The sequence below is a fragment of the Natator depressus genome, chromosome 2 (genome assembly GCF_965152275.1).
Source record: "Natator depressus isolate rNatDep1 chromosome 2, rNatDep2.hap1, whole genome shotgun sequence".
NCBI lineage: Eukaryota > Metazoa > Chordata > Testudines > Cheloniidae > Natator > Natator depressus.
This window is the reverse complement of record NC_134235.1, coordinates 17,491,179-17,515,392: the sequence shown is the minus strand read 5'-3', so window position 1 is coordinate 17,515,392 and position 24,214 is coordinate 17,491,179. Positions and strand designations below refer to the sequence as shown.

Here is a 24,214-nt window from a genome sequence, read left to right as displayed (position 1 = left end):
AGTTGTCAGGGTCTTAATCTGCAGCAGAGCCAGTCTCCTAGCAATCCAATGAGCACAGCTGGCCCTGATGGAAGCTTTCTCCATTGACTGTCCTGACTGGTTGCAGGAGTCAGCAGGCTGATATTTAAGCTCAATAGCAGCAGTAGTCCAGTGGCTGCTCAATGCATTCCTCGCCTGCAACTGTGCTTGGTCCTGTACTTGCCTCCACTATCTCTAGTCTTGCTTCCGCTCCTGCTCCAGCCTGTCCCAGCTCCTGCCGGAGCTCTGACTCAGACCCTCAATTCCACCTTCTTACTGCAAGTCCAGTTAACCCTTTGGCTTCAGATTTGGTTTCTGACGCCCATCTAAAACTTCTGCTACACCTTCCAACTCTGATTCCAGTTAACCCTTCAGATTAGGCTTTTGTCTCTGACTCCCAGCTATGACACTTGGCTGCATCCTCCCCATCTGGATTCCAACTGGTAGGCTCTTGCTCCAACCACTGGGCAAAATGGCCCATGACTCAGTTGCTGACAGACATCTACCCTCACAATACTCTTGTCCAGCTTGCATCTGCAAGTCTTGAGTTTTCTCCTCAGCCTCCTTTCTCCTTCCCTCCATCATTCACTCAAATCCCCTTCTAAATTCAACCAGAATTTCTAGCTTCACCTCCAAACCTCGGGTCTTCTCTTCCATGAGATCTATCAGGCAGCATATCATAGAAATGAAACACCTTTCAGGTATCTGCTCCAGAATATTCATCCCGCAGCTTCCACATCCAGTCATCTTCATTGTCTCTTCCATTCATTGGGTCTTTGTATCTCTCATAACCTTCCCTACTTAACTCCTGTCAAAAAGAAGGAAAAAAAGCCACCCACACCACACCACACCACACCACACCCACGCTCCCCCAAACTTCCCTGTTTTCAGCTCAGTTTGCTGGCTCCTGTGCTGCTTGATGGCCAGTTAGCTGCCTTTATAGGCCTGATGCCTAAGGAAGCCCCGCCCCTTAATCAAGGTTCAGCTGTAATCTAAGGCTTGGCTTCCTACCAGACTTTGCAAACTGAAAAACAAATGGAAAACAAGCCAGCAAGCAAACAAACACACACACTCTCAAGAACTTGCTGCTCCTAAGAAACAGGGACTGGCTTGCTGAGACCTCCAAGCTAAAGCTGTGCAGCTGGCCTAAACCACAAGCACAGCCCCAGGAAGCAGGCGGAGGGAACTCCTGTCCAAAGGAGGGAGTTATTATTCACCTAAACCACAACTCCAGCTCCAGAAAGAGAATGGGGGTGGGGGACTCCTGCTTTCAGGAGGGAAACCATAAGGATGATCTGGAGTTTCGCCCAGTGGAATAGCTGAGAGGACCAGGGAGAAGCCATACAGGAAATCCTCTGGAGAAGAGGACCATAGGTTGTGAACCAGAGGAATGGCCAGTAGGAGGAGCATGGTAGGAAGCAGGGCAGGGAAACTGTAAAGGGTTGGGAGAAATTGGCACCAACCACCCTATACAGAGTTCCTGGCTTGGAACCCAGAGGGTGGATGGGCCTGGGTCCCCCTACTAACCCAACAGGAAGGTTCATGAAGGCCTTGAGCAAACAGGTACATTCAAAGAGGCCAGGGACTATACTCCCCCATCTAGGGCAACTGGTCTCCTGAGATATTGTACTTTTCAGCACCCTGAAAGGGGAAAGGACTACCAATGACCCAGGCAGAAGGCTGAGGTCATGAGGAAGGACCAATAAGGGGGTGAGATAGCCAGGGGTCCAGCAGAGGAGGGAAACTGAGGCAGGCTTGCTCTGTCATCCAGTTTTGCCACAAGAGGGTGCCGAAGTGATTGCCAGTGGTTCTGTACACACCAGATATGAGAATGGAACAAAGAGTTTCCTTCTTTGTCATGAGTGCATACAGCATATCTGAGAGTGTTAGTAAAGCTGCTGAGTAAAGTCTTTCTCATTATCATTTCAATAATGCTTCCCTTCACTTGTTTCCAATAATTCACCAGAGGTCCAGCTCAGCAATACATTTCACTAGTTACTTAACCTTAAGCATGCGTGCGATCCTATTCCCTATTCAACATACCACTTAAGCATGTGCCTAAATCCCGCTGAAGTCAAAAACATGAAGTGCTTTGCTGAACACGATGGGATTACTCACATGCTTAAAATTCAGCGTGGGCTGAAATGCCGTGCTAGAAATACAACGCCTACATCAGTTTCCTCACCTAAATGTTTTCCTCTCTCTTGCTCTAACAGACCTATTTGGTATTGCAGGGTTGTACGTGATTATTTAGCAAAGAGTATTATTATTTGTATGCTTTGTAAAGAACGAGGTTTTGTTTTCAAAACAAAATATATGGACTTTACCAACAAGAAAAAGTGGTAGGTAAATGTTTGTCGTCATTAACTTGGAGAGTGATCTTTCAACTCCTGAGAGCAGAAACTTGCCCTGTAGCACGGAACTGAGGAAGAGAAACCAGAGGGAAAGCAAAAGAGCTGCAGTGAAGATGGATATGTCACATATGACACTGGGTGGGGCTGTGAGTATTAGCAGAAAGGAATCCATACAACTAGAGAGCACATCGTATTTTGTTACTGTGACAGAAGTGATAAAGGAGCAAAAAACTCCAATGAAAAGTAGGTTCCATAAGCAAGCTGCATCAATCCTATTGCATACAAGCAACCACAAGAAAGTCAAGCACTCTAGACATGGTAGATTAATGTACTGGAAGAAGAAGGACTTTAAAAAACACGAACAGATCTTGCAATACCATTGGCAGCAATGCAGTACATCAGAAGCGCCAACAAGCTAAATGTCAGAGCTGGGAAACGCCCCGTTACATTCACAGGTGCACTGAGCCTCAGCGTGTAGAATCACAGAATCATAGAATATCAGGGTTGGAAGGGACCTCAGGAGGTCATCTAGTCCAACCCCCTGCTCAAAGCAGGGATGATCCCCAATTAAATCATCCAAGGCAGGGCTTTGTCAAGCCTGACCTTAAAAACTTCTAAGGAAGGAGATTCCACCACCTCCCTAGGTAACACATTCCAGTGCTTCACCACCCTCCTAGTGAAAACGTTTTTCCTAATATCCAACCTAAATCTCCCCCACTGCAACTTGAGACCATTACTCCTCGTTCTGTCATTTGCTACCACTGAGAACAGTCTAGAGCCATCCTCTTTGGAACCCCCTTTCAGGTAGTTGAAAGCAGCTATCAAATCCCCCCTCATTCTTCTCTTCCGTAGACTAAACATCCCCAGTTCCCTCAGCCTCTCCTCATAACTCATGTGTTCCAGTCCCCTAATCATTTTTGCTGCCCTCCGCTGGACTCTTTCCAATTTTTCCACATCCTTCTTGTAGTGTGGGGCCCAAAACTGGACACACTACTCCAGATGAGGCCTCACCAGTGTCGAATAGAGGGGAACAATCATGTCCCTCGATCTGCTGGCAATGCCCCTACTTATACATCCCAAAATGCCATTGGCATTCTTGGCAACAAGGGCACACTCTTGACTCATATCCAGCTTCTCGTCCACTGTAACCCCTAGGTCCTTTTCTGCAGAACTGCTGCCTAGCCATTCGGTCCCTAGTCTGTAGTAGTGCACTAGATTCTTCCGTCCTAAGTGCAGGACTCTGCACTTGTCCTTGTTGAACCTCATCAGATTTCTTTTGGCCCAATCCTCTAATTTGTCTAGGGCGCTCTGTCTCCTATCCCTACTCTCCAGCGTATCTACCACTCCTCCCAGTTTAGTGTCATCTGCAAACTTGCTGAGGGTGTAATCCACACCATCCTCCAGATCATTTATGAAGATATTGAACAAAACCGGCCCCAGGACTGACCCTTGGGGCACTCCGCTTGATACCGGCTGCCAACTAGACATGGAGCCATTGATCACTACCCGTTGAGCCCAACAATCTAGCCAGCTTTCTATCCACCTTATAGTTCATTCATCCAGCCCATACTTCTTTAACTTGCTGGCAAGAATATTGTGGGAAACAGTGTCAAAAGCTTTGCTAAAGTCAAGGAACAACACGTCCACGGCTTTCCCTTCATCCACAGAACCAGTTATCTTGTCTTAGAAGGCAATTAGATTAGTCAGGCATGACTTGCCCTTGGTGAATCCATGCTGACTCTTCCTGATCACTTTCCTCTCCTCTAAGTGCTTCAGAATTGATTCCTTGAGGACCTGCTCCATGATTTTTCCAGGGACTGAGGTGAGGCTGACTGGCCTGTAGTTCCCAGGATCCTCCTTCTTCCCTTTTTTAAAGATGGGCACTACATTAGCCTTTTGCCAGTTGTCCGGGACTTCCCCCGATCGCCATGAGTTTTCAAAGATAATGGTCAATGGCTCTGCAATCACATCCGCCAACTCCTTTAGCACTCTTGGATGCAACGCATCTGGCCCCATGGACTTGTGCACGTCCAGCTTTTCTAAATAGTCCCGAACCACTTCTTTCTCCACAGAGGGCTGGTCACCTCCTCCCCATGCTGTGCTGCCCAGTGCAGTAGTCTGGGAGATGACCTTGTTCGTGAAGACAGAGGCAAAAAAAGCATTGAGTACATTAGCTTTTTCCACATCCTCTGTCACTAGGTTGCCTCCCTCATTCAGTAAGGGGCCCACACTTTCCTTGACTTTCTTCTTGTTGCTAACATACCTGAAGAAACCCTTCTTGTTACTCTTAACATCTCTTGCTAGCTGCAACTCCAGGTGTGATTTGGCCTTCCTGATTTCACTCCTGCATGCCCGAGCAATATTTTTATACTCATCCCTGGTCATTTGTCCAATCTTCCACTTCTTGTAAGCTTCTTTTTTGTATTTAGGATCAGCAAGGATTTCACTGTTAAGCCGAGCTGGTCGCCTGCCGTATTTACTATTCTTTCTACACATCGGGATGGTTTGTCCCTGTAACCTCAATAAGGATTCTTTAAAATACAGCCAGCTCTCCTGGACTCCTTTCCCCCTCATGTTATTCTCCCAGAGGATCTTGCCCATCAGTTCCCTGAGGGAGTCAAAGTCTGCTTTTCTGAAGTCCAGGGTCCGTACTCTGCTGCTTTCCTTTCCTCCTTGTGTCAGGATCCTGAACTCGACCATCTCATGGTCACTGCCTCCCAGGTTCCCCTCCACTTTTGCTTCCCCTACTAATTCTTCCCGGTTTGTGAGCAGCAGGTCAAGAAGAGCTCTGCCCCTAGTTGGTTCCTCCAGCACTTGCACCAGGAAATTGTCCCCTACATTTTCCAAAAACTTCCTGGATTGTCTGTGCACTGCTGTATTGCTCTCCCAGCAGATATTAGGGTGATTGAAGTCTCCCATGAGAACCAGGGCGTGCGATCTAGTAACTTCTGCGAGTTGCCGGAAGAAAGCCTCGTCCACCTCATCCCCCTGGTCCGGTGGTCTATAGTAGACTCCCACCATGACTAGAATAGCTCATGTACCCAGTATCCACCTTGCTTTATGATACTCAGAGTAGATTATTTCTAAAGAACGGAAGATAAGAAACTGGAGATTATAAATTGGTAAAAATGGGCTGGGGGACGGGGACATTTTTCAAACCAGTGGTGGCTGGGTTTGTGATTTCTATAAAATCAAAAATAAGGGGTGTTTTTGATCCGTTAGAATTCTAAATGTTGTGGGAGTTTACGCAAATTACTATACACACATTTATAATGTGCCCATCACCATAATATAAAGGCATGCCTAAGATCATATGTTTTTAAAATTTTTCATTGATAAATGAAAAAAAGCATTTGTCCTAGGCTACAGGCACTTTTAATACTTATTCAAAGCACAAATCAGTTAGTTTAAGTCCTTAGCGCTTATCAGGTTGCTATAGTTTCAAAGTTATCCCACAGGTGGTCAAGTTCCTTTGTGTGACAAGCAGCTGTCTGAGAACTGAGTGCTTTGTGCATCCCGTTCTGTAGCAGCAGCATCATTCACCTCATAGGAGACTCAGCCGGGTGACTTTTGGGGAAGTTAAGAGCCTAGGGTTTTTGTATTGTAGAGCAGTAGATGCTCAACAAGGCTGTGGCACGTAGATAGACAAATGGGTGCACAATGCTTAGAAAAATGCTGCATTTAATGGCAGGAGAAGCTGGACAAAAATGAAAGTCTGACACGTTTGGTTATGTTACATGAAGTTCCATCATGCAATACAGATGGCCTAGTCATTCAAATTACTGATCACCCTCAACTCCTGTTGACTTCAGCGGGAGTTAAGAGAACTCAGCGCTACGTGAAGCCCAGATAAATCAGAGTGGGAAAAGAGCTACTAGGTCATTTACTCTACCGTTCTTGACAGTACAAGACTGTTCCTGACAGGATAATTATACATCACATCACACCATTGATAAAGTATAATTACACAACTTACTTAAGACATACTTATGTGCTGTGATGGAACACAGAAACAAAAGCACTTTTTAACCAGTCACCAACCCACCAATAATTATTTACTAATAAGAAATTGTACCCATTCAGAATGAGCATTTTTTAGATTATCTGTAGAAACATGAGGCCATATGATGCTAATTTTTCAAAGTCAAACTCCCCATTCATTTCAATGGTATGTGCCACTTAAAACTGATAGAATGATTCAGACATAGCAGGCCTTGTGGATTTCAATTCTCTCCCTAACAAGATGAGAAGACAGGAGTGGTGTTAGGTCCTGAAGACAGCATGATACAAAAGTATGTTACAAGAAAAAAAACCCATGCATTAATATTTCCAAACTTTTCTTAGGAACTTTAGAATCAAGTTGCTTGATTTATGTTACATAAATGAAGGAAATTCTAGAAATATTATCGTCCTGGGTAGGGCCAGTGTTTTCTGTGAAACTGTTGCTATTACCATGTTTTTTTCTGAAATGACACTTCATTTCTAGAATTACAGTTAATTTCCAGAATCGCTGGTCAGAGGGTGGGGAGGCCACACAGGTCATGCCCTCCGACTGCTGATTTCTGCCCGGAGAAACCTGACTCATCCTGAGGGCACAGGGCAGATGCTGGTTATTGAGACTTGCTGATACCTTCTCCTCTTCTCATAGAGGCCTGGGCTCAGCAAAACTGCTGCGGAGTTTCCCCTGGGTGGGCAGGGGACTTGGCAGCCGGGCGCCGGGCTCCCTTGTCATGCAGCAGAGCGGATGGCACTCGTACCTGCTCTCGAGAGCATTCACAGCGCTTCTACCCCGCTCACCTCCCCTGCACACCTGGGTCTACCCCTCAGCACTTAGGATTTTTGTGCGGTAAAGAATTATATATTGCTCATGTTTGTTGATATTTGTATTAATATATTTTTGTAGTAATATACTACATTTCCAAAATTTCCAAAATATACAGCTTTGAAAATCTGAAATTATTCTGTTTTCATTGCCGGAAAACACTGGCCCTAATCCTGTGCTTTCCCCGTAATGCCTTTTAGAATTGTAATGAGGTCTCTTTGTATTTACCTTGTAGAAGGAAGTAAACTTTGGATTGCCGTGATAAATACAAGGACAATGAATGCACACACCAAGTTTGATTTGAACACTTCATCCCTCATTTGAGAATACTGGAATAAAAAATATAGAAGAATGAATTAACCTTCGGCTCATGCATCAGTTTTGTAAAGAGTGACATTCTTTGAAGTTTCTGGGAAATTTAAAAGAGGATCTGGTATATTAATCAGCATATTGTGGTGTTGTTTTTAAAAAAGAAAGAAAATCATCATGAAAGAAAATCATCATGTCATGAATGAGCCAATAAACCACTCTCACAATGGGAGCAAACCCCAACCCTTTTGCTTTATAATACAAAGTGGTTTTACATGGTTGCCTTTTTGTCTGAATTCCATGCATTAAAAAGCAAAAGATGGGGTGAGGATACAGGTACCACGGGGATGAATATGATGCAAAATACCTAGGTACATAGTACTGACAGGGAAGTCCAAGCCATAAATTCAGATCTAGATCTCTAATACCCCATAGTTCAGCAGTGTTTGGATACAAGGTTTTAATTGGGGACTCTATTAAAAAGAAATGGAAGACATGCACCGAAGTCAACAGGGGCTGCATCACATACATAAAGTTACACGTGTGCGTAAGTGTTTGCAGGATAAAGGTCATTACGTTTTCCTTTTAAAATACTCAACTTTCAGCTGAAGTGAGTCCCTCCCCTCCGCTCCTCAGCTCTACTGCCCTTGCTTATTCTGACTTCTCCAAAACACGGCAAGAGACCACTCTGTGATGGGAAGGGATCACAGAGTGTAATGTCAAGGTCAGTCTATAGCTTTATAGCTAGGGCCCTACAAAATTCACCTCCATTTTGGTCAATTTCACGGTCATGGGATTTTAAAAATAGTTGATTTCACCTATTTAAATCTGAAATTTCACAGTGTTGTAATTGTAGGGGTCCTGACCCAAAAAGGAGTTATGGGGGGTTGCAAGGTTATTGTAGGGAGGGGGCTGCAGTACTGCTGCTCTCACTTCTGCACTGCGGCTGGTGGCGGTGCTGTCTTCAGAGCTGGGCAGTTGGAGAGCGGCGGCTGCTGGCCGGGAGCCCAGCTCTGAAGGCAGAGCCGCCGCCAGCAGCAGCGCAGAAGGAAGGACGGCCTGGTGTGGTATTGCCACCCTTCCTTCTGCGCTGCTTCCTGCAGAGCTGGGCCCTCAGTCAGCAACTGCCACTCTGTCTGCCCAGCTCTGAAGGCAGCAGCACAGAAGGAAGGGTGACAATACCACACCAGGCCGTCCTTCCTTCTGCACTGCTGCTGGCGGGGCGCTGCCTTCAGAGCTGGGCGCCTGGACAAAAGCCGCCGCTCTCCGGCCACCCAGCTCTGAAGGCAGCGCAGAAGTAAAGGTGGCAATACCGTGACCCCCTAAAATAACCTTGCAACCCCCCTGCAACTCCCTTTTGGGTCAAGGCTCCCAATTTGGGAAACGCTGGTCTCCCCCGTGAAATCTGTATAGTCTAGGGTAAAAGCACACAAAAGACCAGATTTCACAGTCTGTGATGCATTTTTCATGATCATGAATTTGGTAGGGCTCTATTCATATCTAAATGATCTTTAAATCTGTAATTTCCTCTTCACACAGCTCCCCCCCTTCCACAAACCCATACATATCCTACTCTCAGGAGAATAAATTGTGCATGAGATTTGTGAATGGCGCTGGGTGATAATATGGATAACCATTAATGCTCCCTTTGTAATGTATGTGTCACTTGGGGTAGCATTATGCCTTTTCCCAGGAGCCTAACAGAATATGGCCTGAACTCTGTATTACATTTATCCTGTTCTCCTTTCAAGTCATGACAGTCAATATTCCAACTAACACACAGGTAATATAGAAACTTATGAACATGAGCATTCAAGTGGGGATATTATTCTGCCAACAGCCCAACTTTTATACTGAAGGCGCCTTGAGTTGCAAAGATGCCACCAAATGCTTTCCTCTGTTTTGGCTTTTTTTTTTTTTTTTTGAAATTCAAACTACCTATTGCCAAGCATTTTGCTTCCAGTCCTGCAAACCACAGATTTTGGAAATCCTAGCAGACATCGCAGATTACCACATCACCCTTGCCGTGCAAGTCCCTTCAGAAACAAGTTTTGGGCTCAGTCAATAAAAGTGAATCAGTTAAACCAGTAGGCAGATGGACTAGGTCCTTAGGTGGTGGAAATCAGCATATCACCGCTGACTTCAGTGGAGCAATGTCGATTTACAGCCGATGAGGAGCTGGCCCGTGTACCTAAATTTCAAAAAACCGGGCATAGCTCTATTTATGCCTTATCTGTGCTACAAAAATTCCTTTAAGGAATAAAAGTAAAAAGATGCCTATCTGTAAAACTTTCTCTCTCCTCTTTTATTGCAATGGAATCATGCCTCTCTGCTTCATCTAATCTCTCCAGATGATGGGGAAGCCGAGTTATATATTCAGCACTGTAAATGAAATCAAAGGTAATATAAAATGTATATGGATCTCCCTTTCAGATTTTGTGAGAAACAAACAAACTCCTCCCCCTGCCCCTGATGCCGACAGGTCCAGAGAAGCAGAACTAAAATGTGGGCATGAGCAGGGCAAGTGGCAAGAGAGAGGGAGCTGCATCACTAAGGTCCCCGGGTAACAGCATGTTGCAAAGCTCAACCCTCTGTCTTCTCGGCTACTTTTGAAGGAGGTGAGTGATGGGCTTTAAAACTGTGCCCAATCCTTGCATCCTTGGGCTTCATTTCCTGTTTGAGCATCTGCTGAAATCTAAAGCTCTATCTCATCTAGCTTTTGGAAGGGAGAAGGTGCTTCTTAGCTTCTCCCTCTTCCAAAGTGTCCTGTTTGCTTGTTTCAAGGAAGAAGGATGCCCATTTACCTCTCTGCCTGCATCTGTTTTTTGGATCCCCCTCTCTCATGAATAACTCCTTTGTCTACTCATTGCTGTGGCAGTGTGAAATTGACATGATTCTTGATGGTTTCACTACTGTGCACAGGGTTACTAGTTTCACTCTGCTGCTGTGTGCAGAGACAGTAGATCTGTTTACTTGCGTTTGCAAGAAAACACCACTTCATCCATTCATGTTTTCTTTTTTCTTTTTCTTTTTTTAAAGAAGGCTTAAACTTTGCAGAAATTGATTGCTAGTGCCTCACCACACTCACCAGGGGATGCTTCCTACTCGCTTTTCGAGATGGATGTCAATCTTTGAAGCCATGGGTGTGAGCTTAGTTAGAGTTGTCTCCACATACTACCTGAGTCACTGAGCTATCAGCAACAATGACATAAGGATAGTACAAAAGAGAACTGGCATATTAAATTCAGCTGCTCTTCGTAAACACAAAACTTGTCTCCTCTCAAATATAAACCCCATTTTCTTTCTAGTAACATGTGAAATACCCAGTTCCACACTCCTGATTCAGGTAAAACTATCACTGAAGAAAGAAAGGGTTTTGCCTGCCTAAACTGTACAGGACTGGGCCGATGCACTGCACAAAATAACCAAGGAAAGTTAATTTTAAGTTTTTACAATTTATTATGAAATGAAAATGATTGGTTAGGGAAATTATAGAGAATTAATTTACTGCAATACAAATACAGCATTTCCTGCTGTATTTAAATTGATGTTGAAAGGATAAAGGCGTATGTGGCATAATTGTGCCTTGAGAAGGACTTGTTGTTAATATTTCTGAGTGCTTTGAAGTCATTAGGGGCTGGACTGAGCCTCGAGGCTCAACCCTGCTCCAGGAGGAATGCCAGGAAGTCACTGTGGCTCAGAGAGGCACAATTCTTCCCTGGGCTCCCATCCGGCACTGTGCGTAGCATAGCAGGCCCCAAACAGCTTTGCTCATTCCCCACCACTCTCTGACCACTTGCTCGCAGCATCCAATCCCTATTTAGAGGGGAATCATCCCAAGCGATAGCTGAGAACCTTTGTGAGCCATTAGAAGGCTGTCAGCATCTTCCACAGTCCGATGCTAAAGCTTCAAGGATTCTTTAGCTGTGTCTCTTTTGATTTTGCCCATTTGCCACTATCCTGTTTGTGAAAATAGCTTCAAGTGAAACTGGGAGTGAATTATAATGAAAGTCCAGTGAGATATCAAGCGCTAATATGTGACATATGAATTAGCAATGACTGGTCCATTTGGTGATATAATTTTAAAAACACACTATTTGGGATCTTGCATGAATCCCTCCTAACACAATGAATCCTGGTGGAGTTCACTGTGCATTTTATCTTTCCTTTCATGGTGGTATCCTATTTTCTGATATAACTATGCTTGCCGTGTCTGTGGAATCTACTTTCATGCAACAGTAGAGGAGAACAACAGAGGAATTGGGAATCTGCCACTGGAAGTAATCATAAAGGCCTAAACTGTTATAAATAGATAGGAATTGTGCTACGTCACAACAAATTGTGCCATTTACACAAAGCAGGTGGATTCATGAAATTGATACTTTGCCTTTTATGTCCTTTTTAACAAATCAAAGCTCCAAATTAACCCTGCTGTAATTACACTAACTGCAGTGATTTTGTAATGGATGAAATCCCAGCTCCTGAGCAGAGATGCAATGTAAGTTCAATGCTCCCTTTAAGTCCCACTCAAACTACCAAAAATAAGCCTTCAATGGGACATAAGTGGTGCACAGTCCTATTGCCTATACAGTCGGAGGGCATTTTTTATATGTACTTGCTTGTCAATTGATCTGAGATATAAGCCATTGACTCTCTGTCCAGAATGACCATGGCTAGCAAGTATGATGCTTTATTATTGCCAGTGGGTTAATGCTAGTGAATCTATTGTACACATTTAATATATGCACTCTCTAGGGAGAAATGCATGGACAACAAAAGAGAGGGGTTTATTCGGGAGAAGTCGGTGCTGTGTAAAAGCACCAGGCTGAAGGTACGGACACAAAGTTTCAAAAAAAAGAAACTGGAAACATTTTGGAAATATTTTTATTTCTGAGCCGCTGCTGTCTTGTGGCAGCCACCGCACTAAACTGAAGGCGACAGGGAGCAAACTAAATCAATCAGGCATGGGGGAACTGCAGAGTGAGAGGGGAAGGCCAATAAACGTGTGCCAGTTCATTTACTCAGAAGCACTGCAGAGAGCAACTAGAGGAGCTGATGTAGAAGGTCATGGCAGACAGCAGAGAAGTGTTAAGAACTGGGGAAAAAGTCTGATTCTGGAGTGAAAGGCAAGGACCGGGGACAATGAGAGCTTAGCGAGAAAATGTTTTGAAATAGTCTGGTCCGACTCAAATTTTAACCTGATAAAACAAGAGGAAAACAATTAGTGTTAAATGATAGTATAGAGACAATCAAGAAAATAATTAGGGGCCGCCTTTCTAGAAATGGTAGCTATTCTCTGCAGATATTACCTTGTATAACATCACTAAGTGGTGCTAACCCTGCAATCATTGCACAGGCAAAACTGGGAGGAACAAACATTTCCTGCATGTCAATATAAGGTAGTTCCACTATATTAGTAATCAAATGTACATGATGATTTGCCTTTCATTAGCCTACTGGCCCCATGAATACTTACTAGATGTATTATTTTGAGTAGCACAATTGGTGTGCATGGCACTTTGCACACATGTACGACGAAGCAGTCCCAGGCCCTCAAGAACTCACTGTCTAGCTTGTGATGGCATAGTTAGACTGCATCTTAGCAAGATGAATAGCTATGAGAACTTGGTTTTCCTCTAATTATTAGCTCTGAACAAACCAGATCAGATAAAATAATCTATCTGAATCTACTTCTACCCAATACTTGAAAAAAGCGGATTCAGAAAGTTGAAACTATTCCAGTTCACTTTTAAAAGAAGTTCTTCATTTTTTCATATTCTATGCCTGCTGGTTCTGCATGGGACTAGAAATGCAGATATACAATGGTTATCATTAAAAAAGTCATAATTTACCAACAGTTATGGCACTGTGCTCTCTGAGGTACCATACTGAGAGCAACAGGTGTTGCAACCACTAACAAATGCTGACTTTTTGACAGACACCTTTCTGTCATTTAGATATAATTTAACACCTTGTTAATATTTGAAATCTGACTTATGAGATGTGACGGGTGGGTTTTTTCTTGCCCTGCTTAAACCGAATTTAAATTAGATCCCAAATTTTCCATCTGGAATTTTCCTGTCATTGCTAATTGTGGAGTCTGAGCTGGCAGGCAGCTTTAACAAAACAATGCCCCTAACACAGGACTTGATTCTGGAAAATTCCTATTTACTTTGGGCCAGATTGAGGCTTTGCTCGTATTGAGTAGTAACTTCTTGAATAGTCAGTCCTCTTTTCTTCAGTGGGGTCTTTTGCAAAGTAATGTACGATTCAATGACAGCAAGGGTTTCAGGAGGAGAAGTTCCTACTTAATGAGAGCAAGGTCTGTAATCAGAGTATTGCCTGAGTCAAGAATGTGGGATCAGACTCAAATTGCTCGCAGATGTCTATGGGACAGACCCCTAGCTGGTGTCAATTGTTATAATTCTGTGGAAGTCAATGGAGCTATGACAATTTACACCAGTTGAGGATCTGCCTACATGAGTTGAGCGAATGTACCTTGAGCTGTTGCTCAACAGATGTTAAAGCACTGATGGACAGCAAGACTCTTCAAGCGTGCAACTTCCATGCTGTTTCTCTCCCTCCCCCTTCTCCAATTAGGCATATACCCGACCATAAGACTATCACTGCTGACACTGAGCACTTTGTTATTCTCTGGGTTGATGAAGTCATTTGAAATCAATGAAAAGAACCAACATAATTAGCTTGCAAGAAACACTGGACGAGCTCGCTTTTCCATCCCCCCCCCCACTTTCAAACTGAAATATATATGTGCTTTTGAATGCAGACAAGAGACAAGATTCGGGTGGGATCATACTGCAGCTCAGGAGCAACATGAGAAAACAATATTTATCCCTCAGAAGTAGAATGTTTCTTTAATTTCGGGACTAAAACAAAGATTTGATAGAGTGGTTTTGACTCAAAATAAAAAATAGCAATTGACTGGGATTTCGGGTGGGATTGTGTCACCAAAAAGGGGGAATAGATTTCTATACTATCTATCCTCTTTTTTTTTTTTTATTTTCCTAAGGAGAAGCATCATTTTATTGACATGCTTGCTCCCGATTTTTGTGCCCAAGCAGCCTCATTTTAAAAAGTAAGCTCTGCTTTGACTCATCATCCAATTAAAAAGCTGGCAAACAGCTTTCACTTTTCTTCAAAAGCAGCCCTTGGCTCACTAGTAGGGATTTGCCAGCTTTGGAACTGACTAATCAAGGAGTAGAATGACCTTCGGTTCAATCGTGTCTTCTAAAAAACAAAACAAAACAAAACAAAGCTAGAACCTAGAGCTGTTGTCTCTAATTCAGTGGACATTTAAGACAATTTGAATTGGAAAAATGCAGCTATCAAGACCCAGCTACCTTATGCTCCAGGCTGGAGTCTTTAAACATCAGTGAGAAAGGCTTGATATGCTCTCTTCTCAATTTATCGCCACTCCGTAAGTCGATGGTGTGCTCTATTCGCTTGTTAATTTCCTCGGGCCCAGACTGGACATGCAAAGCTTGTGCAAGATGGTTTGGAAGCAGATTTATTGAATTTCTTGTTAGGGCAGCCAGAGTCTAGGGGAAAGCACATGCAAACAGAATAAACCTGCTGGTCCCCTTGGGTTAAAAATGCAATGTTTTAGATTATGTTGCATTGCAAACCATAACAGCATTTCATGCAATTCATTCAATGAAACCTACAGAAGTTTAAAACAACGTCTGTTCCACTAAACACATACAGTATAGTAGCTGGCTGCTTTCGTGTCACGTTTTGTAGGGGCCTTTATGTTTGTGGTTCCACTGAACTATATCATTGTAATAATGTTTCCAGATTTTGCCGCTGCATTATTTGTGAAATTCTTAGAGGATAGTGGAGGGAACCCACACCAAGGAAACAGGGGACTGAATTCAGTGGTCTGTCTCAGCAAATTAGAAAAGAATTCACAGAAAATATGTAAAGGAGAAAAGACAGTGAAGTTACTGGATGTGTATAGTCAGGGAACAGATAGTTTGGAGGGGAGGAGAAAGAAGGAGAAACGTCCCTGTCTGCCTCACCATGTGCCTGTTCATATGCTTTCAAACAGACAGTGAGCTTCTCTACATTGGCATGTTCCAACCAGCATATGTAGATCACAGTTATGCCATATTGGTTAACATCATTCATATACATCACTTTTCATGGTCGTAACTGTGGTAGTTTTTTTGTAGATCATTTTAATTGTCCTTTTCCATCACTGATGACGCAAGTGATTTCTGTGAAGTTTCGAAAAGGACAGATGGTGGAGATAGTAAGAGTGGTGTTCAACTTTGAGAACAGATGTAGAATTTAATTCCATGAAGGAGTAACTCAACCCAGTGTAGCAATTCATTATGCAAACCACAAAGACAGCAGATTGAATGGGAAAACTTAAACATTATTGTCTGCTATAATCCCAATGTTTAAAAAAATGCTAGTGAGTAGAAGGGATATAAACTCTCAAACTTTAGGGTACAAGACAACCTCTAATTATTAGGGGTTAGGAAGAAATGTTCCTTGTGGGCAGGTTAATTCACAGCTGCCTGTTGCAGGGCTCCTCTGATGTATCTGGTACTGCCCGCTGCAGCAGACATAATACTGGTCTAGATGGACCAGTGGTTTGAACCCATAAGGCAATTTTTATTGATTAGGAGACTCCATGCAGATAATGGAATATGGAGTCTTTCCCTGGTCCAAATTCAGAGCATGGACAGAAACGATCTTATGCTACTACCTTCTGATAAATGTTGAATAGCACATAAGAAATGAGAGTGGTTTTAGCCTAATTACCACCACAAAATACAGCTGAAGTGGCAACCTTATTTGAAGTCCTGGTAGAGAGGCCAAGGATCAAATAATCCTGAATAGTAAATTGCTCTCTTACACTGCATAATTAGAAGAGAAACTTTAGAACACAGAAAGCCAAAAGTGCTTAACACACTATGGCTCAAATCCCTTCCAATATTGACGTTGATGGGGATTTTGCTCTTGACTTCAATATGGCTGGATTTCACCCTTTAAGTGTTGTGAGAAGCCCTTTTACTTAGTCACAAAAAAGGCAGTACTACCAAATTTTCAGAAAGGGAAATCAATTAAACATTACCATAAAAGCTTTCAGACATATCTAGGTCCCCATCTTATCGCTGGTATGCAAAAGTTAAGATGTATGCATTAAGGGCAGATTCCAGTGAAGTCATTAGGAATCTTTCTAGAGTCAGAGTTTCATGCCAGAAGGTACCACCAGAACGTCTAATCTGACCTCTTGTAAATCACAGGCCAATAAACTCCAGCTAGCCATCCCCAGACCAACCCTATCAACCAGAATTAGATCAAAGTATTATAGCCCTCTGGGGCTTAAACTATTGCATGCCACAGGCAGAGAACAGGAAGGACCGAGGTGCACAAATGCCTGAGGCTCCAGCAGTGACAAGGAGTTTTTCAGTGATATATACCCAGATGATTTTAGCATTCATGCCCCATGCTGTAGAAAAAACCACAACCAGCGTCCCTGCCAATTTGATCTGGGGGAATAACTTCCCATCCCCACATATGGCAATCAGTTAGACCCGGAGCATGTGAGCATGAACCAGCCAGCCAAGCTGAGAGAGACAATACTCAGTACCACCTCAAATCGCTGGCCCACTCTGCCAAGTGTTCCATCTGCAGGTATGGACATCTCTGATACTTCAGAGGAAGGAGAAAAAAAAATAAGGGTCCTTTCTGATCCCTACAGGTGATTGGGAGAAGCCCTGGATCATGAGATTTGAGATTTTAGGAACATTAGAAAATGTGATTGCAATGTGTTGTGGATCACACCTAATAACATCCTTTCCTTAGAGGTATATTAGTCATTCTCCAGACTTGAAGGAGTTAATTTAAACTTGGGATCTGTGGCGAAGCTATTATGGATATTCTGTTACAGGGATGGAGGCTTGAAGCCGTGCTTGGTCTCTATAAGAAAAGGATCACTTCAGAGGCTGAAGTGTTTTGGTCTCTTCAGAATTAAGTCCAGCTCTGCTGGAAGCAGAAGGAGACAAGTGCCTGATGTTTTAGCAGGGTAACTCTTGATTACTTGGGGCAAATTATCTCACCTCACCTCAGCAGGTGACTAAAGTAATTTGGCTTAATGTGAAGTGAAGAATCATGCTGCTTTGTTGCTGCGTATATTAACTAATTGGTTTAGAACTACTGGTGCCTAAATATGCCACCTAATCATGACAGGGGCCACAATGCAATTTGCAGTGGGACAAGGAGGGAAGCGGATTGAAACAATCCATATTTCTCCGGGAAAAAGAAGGGCAAATCCCAGCTGAACACGATGTAATATGTCCATCTTTCTCTCTCACACAAACAAAGACACTGACACAAACAGCTTCTCCCTAATGAGCAATAAAAATCAAGTAATAAAAGGTTATCTGTGTGTCATTGACCAAGGTATGTGCTCTAATCCACTTGTGCCAGCACATCCCATGCTTTGTTCTGCATTTGCTAGGGGAACCAATGTGGAATACTTGCTTCCCCACCAAGCCTATGATGCTGTCTGGTCAGCAGCTATATGGAACAAATACTCGTGATCCATATAACTACTGAGGGCCAGATGCCGCCACCCTTATTCATCCAGAGTAGTTCTTATTCCTCGAGTAATCCCATTGAAACCAACAGGGCTATTTGCAGAGTAAAGTACTACTGAATATTAGTGAGGGTGGCAGAATCTGGACCTAATGATTTGTTTTTCAATATTAGTGAGTGACATTGAAAGACAAGACACAGTGCTTTCAGTCACACCCCTACTGGCAGAGAAAGCATTGTATATACAGTGGTCAAAACAAAACAGTTCCACGTTTGCCAACAGATGCCCTACCGTAGAGTTATCACATTTATTTATTCTTCTAAGTCTAGGGAAAAACTAGTGTCCATGATATGAGTGTGGTTAACGGTTGGCAAATGTCTTTTTTTTTTAAAGGCAACAGTTCTGTGTCTGTCTGTCAGATGCACAAATGTGCATGCATGCAACGGTGTGCTCTAAAGGTTTTAGTGACCTGAGTTTGGGGATAGCCATTGTACTCAGGAGTTAGGCCTAACCTCCCAAATGAACAGTACTGAAACCTTTATATCATGCAATGACGTATTCTATATATCATGATCATCAGCATTTACACTACAGTAGCACCTTAAGACTCCATTCAGAATCAGGGAACCAGTGTACAAGGTTCTACTCCAACACAGATGAAGATGTTTTACAAAAAAAACAACAACTTTAGAAATGTTTCAGAGAGATTTGAAATACTGCATGGGAACGATATTTCACTTCCCTCTGCCTGTAAAACCAAGCTCCTTTAATATCACGAGTCCAGCTGTACTGAAGAGGAAAGTAATAATGAATACATTTTTAGAAAACTCTAAGAATGAGTTAAGTGAGATCATCCATGCAGATATCACTAGCCCTTCCAGGGTGAGATGCAAGTGCTGTATATCCCATGGGAAAATAGGGCAATATCCCCTTTCTAACCACACAAAGCTCCCATGTGTTACCCTGCAGGACCACAGTATATCTAACCTTACCCCTGCATTAGTCCGGGGTGAAATCCTAGCCCTGTTAAAGTCCTGGGAGTTTTGCCATTGATTTCAATGGAACCAGGATTTCATCCCATGGGGCAGATCAGTTGGAGTACATTGTCTTGACAATTTACATCAGCTGAGGATCTCTCCCTGGTGCCCATCCTGTACCTCAGACCAGTGTAATATTAAGGGAAAGGAGGAAACATTTATCCAGTAAGTTGATAGGTTTAAAATAGGCATTGTTTGATGTTGTCAAGAGATTTGGAATTACAAGTATGTTCCAAGGGGGGGCGAGGATTAGTAAACAGAGATCTAGTGAGGCGGATCAAAAGGCATGAATAATGCAGTTCAGCACATGGTTTCCAATTTTTCTCATGCCTATTACCGCCACCCAAGTGAAGTTGTTATAATTTGTTTTTCACACAAAACTTTTCCAGTTTGACAGTACAATGTATTTCCCAGTGTTGTTTAATGCTTCAGCTGCGAATCCTTATCGTGTTGAAACCAACAGCAAAATTTCCATTGACTTCATTGTGACTAGGTTTTGGGCCTTAGCATGTTAACACCTTGCAATCATATTACTTCAACTGTTTGGGTTATCTCAACTCAAGAGGCTTGTACTTTGATATAAAAGAGTTGCGTGAGACAGGCCCATTACTTGTCATCTCCCAGTGATGCCTGTGGTAGTTTTGCATAGACAGGGAATATGGGTTTAGGCCCAAATAATGTTGGAAGAAGTAGAAGAATACTTCCTATTAACCCAGGGTTCCTTATTTTTTTGTAACTGAAAAAATACAAGAAAAAACACTGAGTGAGTTTCAGGGGGTAGGTTTAAATACTTTTGATTCAACATATTCCAGCTGAACTGTAATTCAGTACTAAATCTAATTACAATATTATCTATATCCAATTAGTGTGGAATTGGGATTGGTTTTGTTGTGTAAACAAAAAAGATCCAGAGTCAACTTAGTTATTCGGAATATAAAACTTGGCCAAGTGGAATCTTAGACAACTGATTGTGGTGCCAACAGAGTTTTGTTTTGCCTCCTGATTTATTAGCCAGAAGAAATGACACTCTGGCGGACCTTAAGGGTTGTGTTTTCAGTATGATGCAATGCAAATGTAGACAGGCTACTCATACTGCCATTCGCTAAAAAAGATGGTGCATTCGAATTCCCATTCACTGAGCTGAATGTTTCCTTTTGGAACATGGGTTAATTGCTTGGGTCTTGTAGCGTATGACACAGGCACAAGCTCTCAGGTTCAAGTGCCACCACTAGATGAGCTAACATTGACGCCACAGGGCAGAATCTGGACTTCAAAGTGAAAAGACCAAAAAGCGTGAGAGGGCAAAAACAGACATAAAATAAGATAAACTGAAAGCAGAGGGTGCAGAAATATATTGAAGTACAGGAATCTGAGAGGTCAAATTTTAAAAAGTTAGTTTTCAAAATAAAAATACACACATTTTTGAAAAAAATAGGAAGTATTCCCTCTGCTCCATTTTGTCATCATATATTCCTAGTCCAAGGGCCAGATTTACAAAGATATGGAAGCAGCTAAAGATGCTCTATGTCAAAGTCCTACAGAACTGCATAAGCATGAAACAGAATTCTATAGAAATTATTCTAAAAGTAATAAAATTGAATAGAGAGCAATATCCTTTCTGTAAGTTTCTTTTTTACAGTGGAGTGCTATAGCAGGGATATGATTTTTTGTTAAACACTACAGGATGGTTAAAATAACAAAAGACAGGTTTCCATTGTCTATTCAATCCTGTAAAACTATTTCATAGGGGCTTTTGGCATCAAAATAAGAGGTTGACACTAGGAATTGAATCTACGTCTCCTGCACTTTATGACCCCCTGCCCTTTTATGTTTGACTCCTGATCTTTACAACAGTTGTTCATACTTCTCTAAAATCAATGGAATTCTTTATACATTGTTTATTAGATGTCTGCATTGGTAACAGTCACCAAAACAATCACTAGAATATGTGCATTCACCACAAAGCTGTCAGATTAGCATGTCTGTAACTGCATCCCATCTGTGTCAAATTTCTTCAGAGTAACATCAGGGGCCATATTCTGCCCTTGGTTTCAACTTCTGTAAAGCACAGACAGAGAATCCAATTCCACCAACTATCCATATACCACAGGGATTGGAGACTGTCTGTGCTTTACAGAAGGGCCCAGCCATGCTAATAGCTCCATTCCACTAGCTATACAGTCCAGGAATATTGGACGTGGACTGAATTTCATTATGGCCACTCACAACCTCGGCGTAATTCACTATCAAACCTAAGTCACAAGCCTGGTAACTTTAGCTTTTCTACATGTGTGTGATGTGTAGACGGCTTATTTGGCCTCTAAATCAAATCTCATACCTCCACTCCCCGCCACTCTCATAGGCTACCAGTCCAAAATAAATTAGGGAAAAGAATTTGAAATGTGATGAATTGGGGCTTGGAGGAGAGAAATCAGAAGAGACTCTAATCTGTCAGATTGAAATAGACTCGGCAAGACCTAGAATTAAGCCACAGGTACCAGATGAGTTGAGTTACCCAAATCTTGTTGTAACTGATAATTTTTTAGTGAGGACATTTGAAAGGAACTGGCAAATACTAAAGCAGATCCAGTGCTTCGCTGTCGAACAGCTGCTTCTTGCATCTCTAACCTCCTCTGCTACAATTGATCTTTCTGCTGATAATTAACATTATTAAATGCTTAATCTGTCCAAGGCTGACCAGCCCTTGGAGAAAGATACAAATTACTAGCATAATTCAAAGATGCCATCTGATTTCTAAGATTATATTCGTTGCAGCCCACTATTAATGAACAATAATGCACACTATATTGACTTTACCATTGAAAATTACACAATTGAGTCATGCATGCAGTGATTGGCTAATTAGAGCATCTACCCAGCTAATTAATTGTTATATAGTAAAAATGATTTATGTTTTTAATACTGGGATAAATAATAGTCAATCAAAATAGGGAGAAGCCATCCTCTGTTGATTTAGATTCGTTTTGTTGCCATAAGGTGCAAATCCCTTTGAAGATACGTGCATTGATACACCTTTCAGTCATTTTCATAGATTTTTTACGGGCTTGTTAGGTGGAAGGAGGTCAACAATGGTATAAAACAATAGCTCTTTTTCTTCATTGTTAGCACCATGATAAGGTACAGTTGAGAATATGGACAATGGGAGAATAGCCCAATCTGCAACATTTTTTTTTTTTGGCCTATAGAAATCGGAAAGGGAAAGAACAAAGAAAGGGAGAATGTTGAGAGAAGTTAATTTTAGCAACACGCATGCACTCTTTCATTCCCAATGGAATGAAAATAGGGATATAAGCTGACAAAATGATGTGAGAGCTGAAAGGAGTTGTACATGCAGATAAGCAAATACCCATATAAAACGTATGTTTTATGTAACCGCAAACTGTACCATGCACCATTTTAGTCTGAGAGGACAAAGACTTTTCACAAAGAATTGATCACTTGTGAGGGTTTATCACTCTAGGCAAGAGACAGTTGACGAAGCAAGATCTTCACACAATAAAGCTTTAAGTTCTACAGACGTTTCAGCCAACTAGGACTAAATACATGCAGCAAAAGAAAGAAAATATGTCATTATAGATCTCTCACATACCAATGGAAAGCAACTCAAACTGATCTTGTTTCACTATGACTCATCAATCTTTCAAATGCAGTAGAAAGAGTGGTGCCTTAGGGCATTTTAACCTTTTCATCTTTAATTCGTTTTAAGCAGACAGGTTTCATAACTGATTTTAGGACTGTGAAAAATTACTGGATCCCCAGAATGTGTACAACTTACATAAAATGCTTTTGAAAAGGGTCTGATTGAGAGCAATCTAGAGAGACATTTCTTTCATGTTATTGCTCCCTACTTCTGCTTAGCTAGTCAAGCTTCCAGTAACCCCCTGTCAGGGAACCATAATTACGTCCAGGACTTTTTTTAAGCTAATAAAGAACGAATGTGAAGAATAGTGATACTGTTACCACAAGGTGCGTATTAGTCCAAATATCTTTACTTGGACTCATGCATCGCTATGTTTGCATATCCCACACAACATACACCTACTTGTCTTGACTTTGACAATGAATACAGCAGTGCACTGAAAATATAGTGCGTTGGTTAAATAGACATTACACATGGTGACTTGCCCAACTCGTGTCATTTAAGGACATTGGTTTTACATTTAATTAACTGCTTTGAGGTTTGGTTCAATTAAAACTCAGCTGCATAGTATTTAATTTTAGTTGGACCAAAAAAACCCAACCCCTGCCCCTTCCCGTCATGAAACCTTGGCATTTCCCCGATTCTGATATATAGGTTAATTCTGTCCTGAGGTGATTTGTTTAATCATCTACAGTTGCAGTACATGTTAGAGAAAAGGTTAAAGATGAATTTGTTTCCTCTGAGGCTTTCATTATTGAGATGCATTCAAGCATGCTTTCATAGTTGATGACATTAAGGAAAGTTTGACTTACGTTCTGTTTTCCCACTATGTTATCAAATGGGAGTTCAGGGCTCCATGATCCTTCTGTAAATGTTGCCCCACTGTTTCTCCTGTCTGAGATGCTGACAGATTCTTTCACAATGTCTTCAGGCAAAGTCAACAGACTCTCCTCGGGCTGTTTTATTAAATAGGTCTCAATGTTATGTTTCCTTAAGAATTCGTTTCTTTCTTTACCATGTCCTTCTTCAACTTTATAATCCCCATTCAGGCAGTCCAGAGTGGCTTTGGAGATGTGGATCCTCCTGCGTGTATGACACAAGTGGTACTAAATGCTGATTGCATATTTTGACAGGAAGGACTATCAAGAGCTTTACATCATTATTTAACATTATAGATAAATGCTCTTTTTGGTACTACATATGATTTTACAATAATTAAACATTATAAATGGTTACATTTTAGAGGTGCTGTGTAATCACTCATGATCCCCAAATTTCTTTATAAACACAGGCTCCAGTTCTGCAGTGGGAGCCCAAGGTCAAACACTGGCACCAGCATGGAGCCCCATTCACTTCCATGGGATTCCATGCAGGTGTAGGGATCTGCCTATATTATTATTATTACTATTATTAATTATTTGGATTGAGGTCTCACTCGGGAGC

The 24,214-nt window shown here is 42.1% G+C and overlaps 1 protein-coding gene and 1 long non-coding RNA gene across 9 annotated transcripts in view; one reads left to right on the top strand and one right to left on the bottom strand.

Moving 5' to 3' along the window:
• LOC141982099 (uncharacterized) overlaps positions 1-7,504 on the top strand; it is a 49,995-nt gene extending 42,491 nt beyond the window's left edge. For 3 of the 7 annotated variants that reach the window (XR_012637962.1, XR_012637958.1, XR_012637961.1), the window contains one exon: positions 7,430-7,502. This is a non-coding gene — a long non-coding RNA (uncharacterized LOC141982099). Of the gene's footprint in view, positions 1-7,429 lie in introns of all 7 variants that reach the window. The other 4 variants (XR_012637959.1, XR_012637960.1, XR_012637957.1 and 1 more) reach the window with 4 other exon arrangements.
• The window catches only part of ADCY8 (adenylate cyclase 8), a 176,073-nt gene that overhangs the window by 39,019 nt on the left and 112,840 nt on the right, over positions 1-24,214 (bottom strand). Inside the window, exons 7-9 of one of the 2 annotated variants that reach the window (XM_074943847.1) lie at positions 23,584-23,854; positions 14,865-15,062; positions 7,423-7,523 (exon numbers count right to left, since the gene is read on the bottom strand). In XM_074943847.1, the coding sequence (XP_074799948.1) occupies positions 7,423-7,523; positions 14,865-15,062; positions 23,584-23,854 (570 nt within the window). The remainder of the gene's footprint in view (positions 1-7,422; positions 7,524-14,864; positions 15,063-23,583; positions 23,855-24,214) is intronic. The other variant, XM_074943848.1, reaches the window with a different exon arrangement.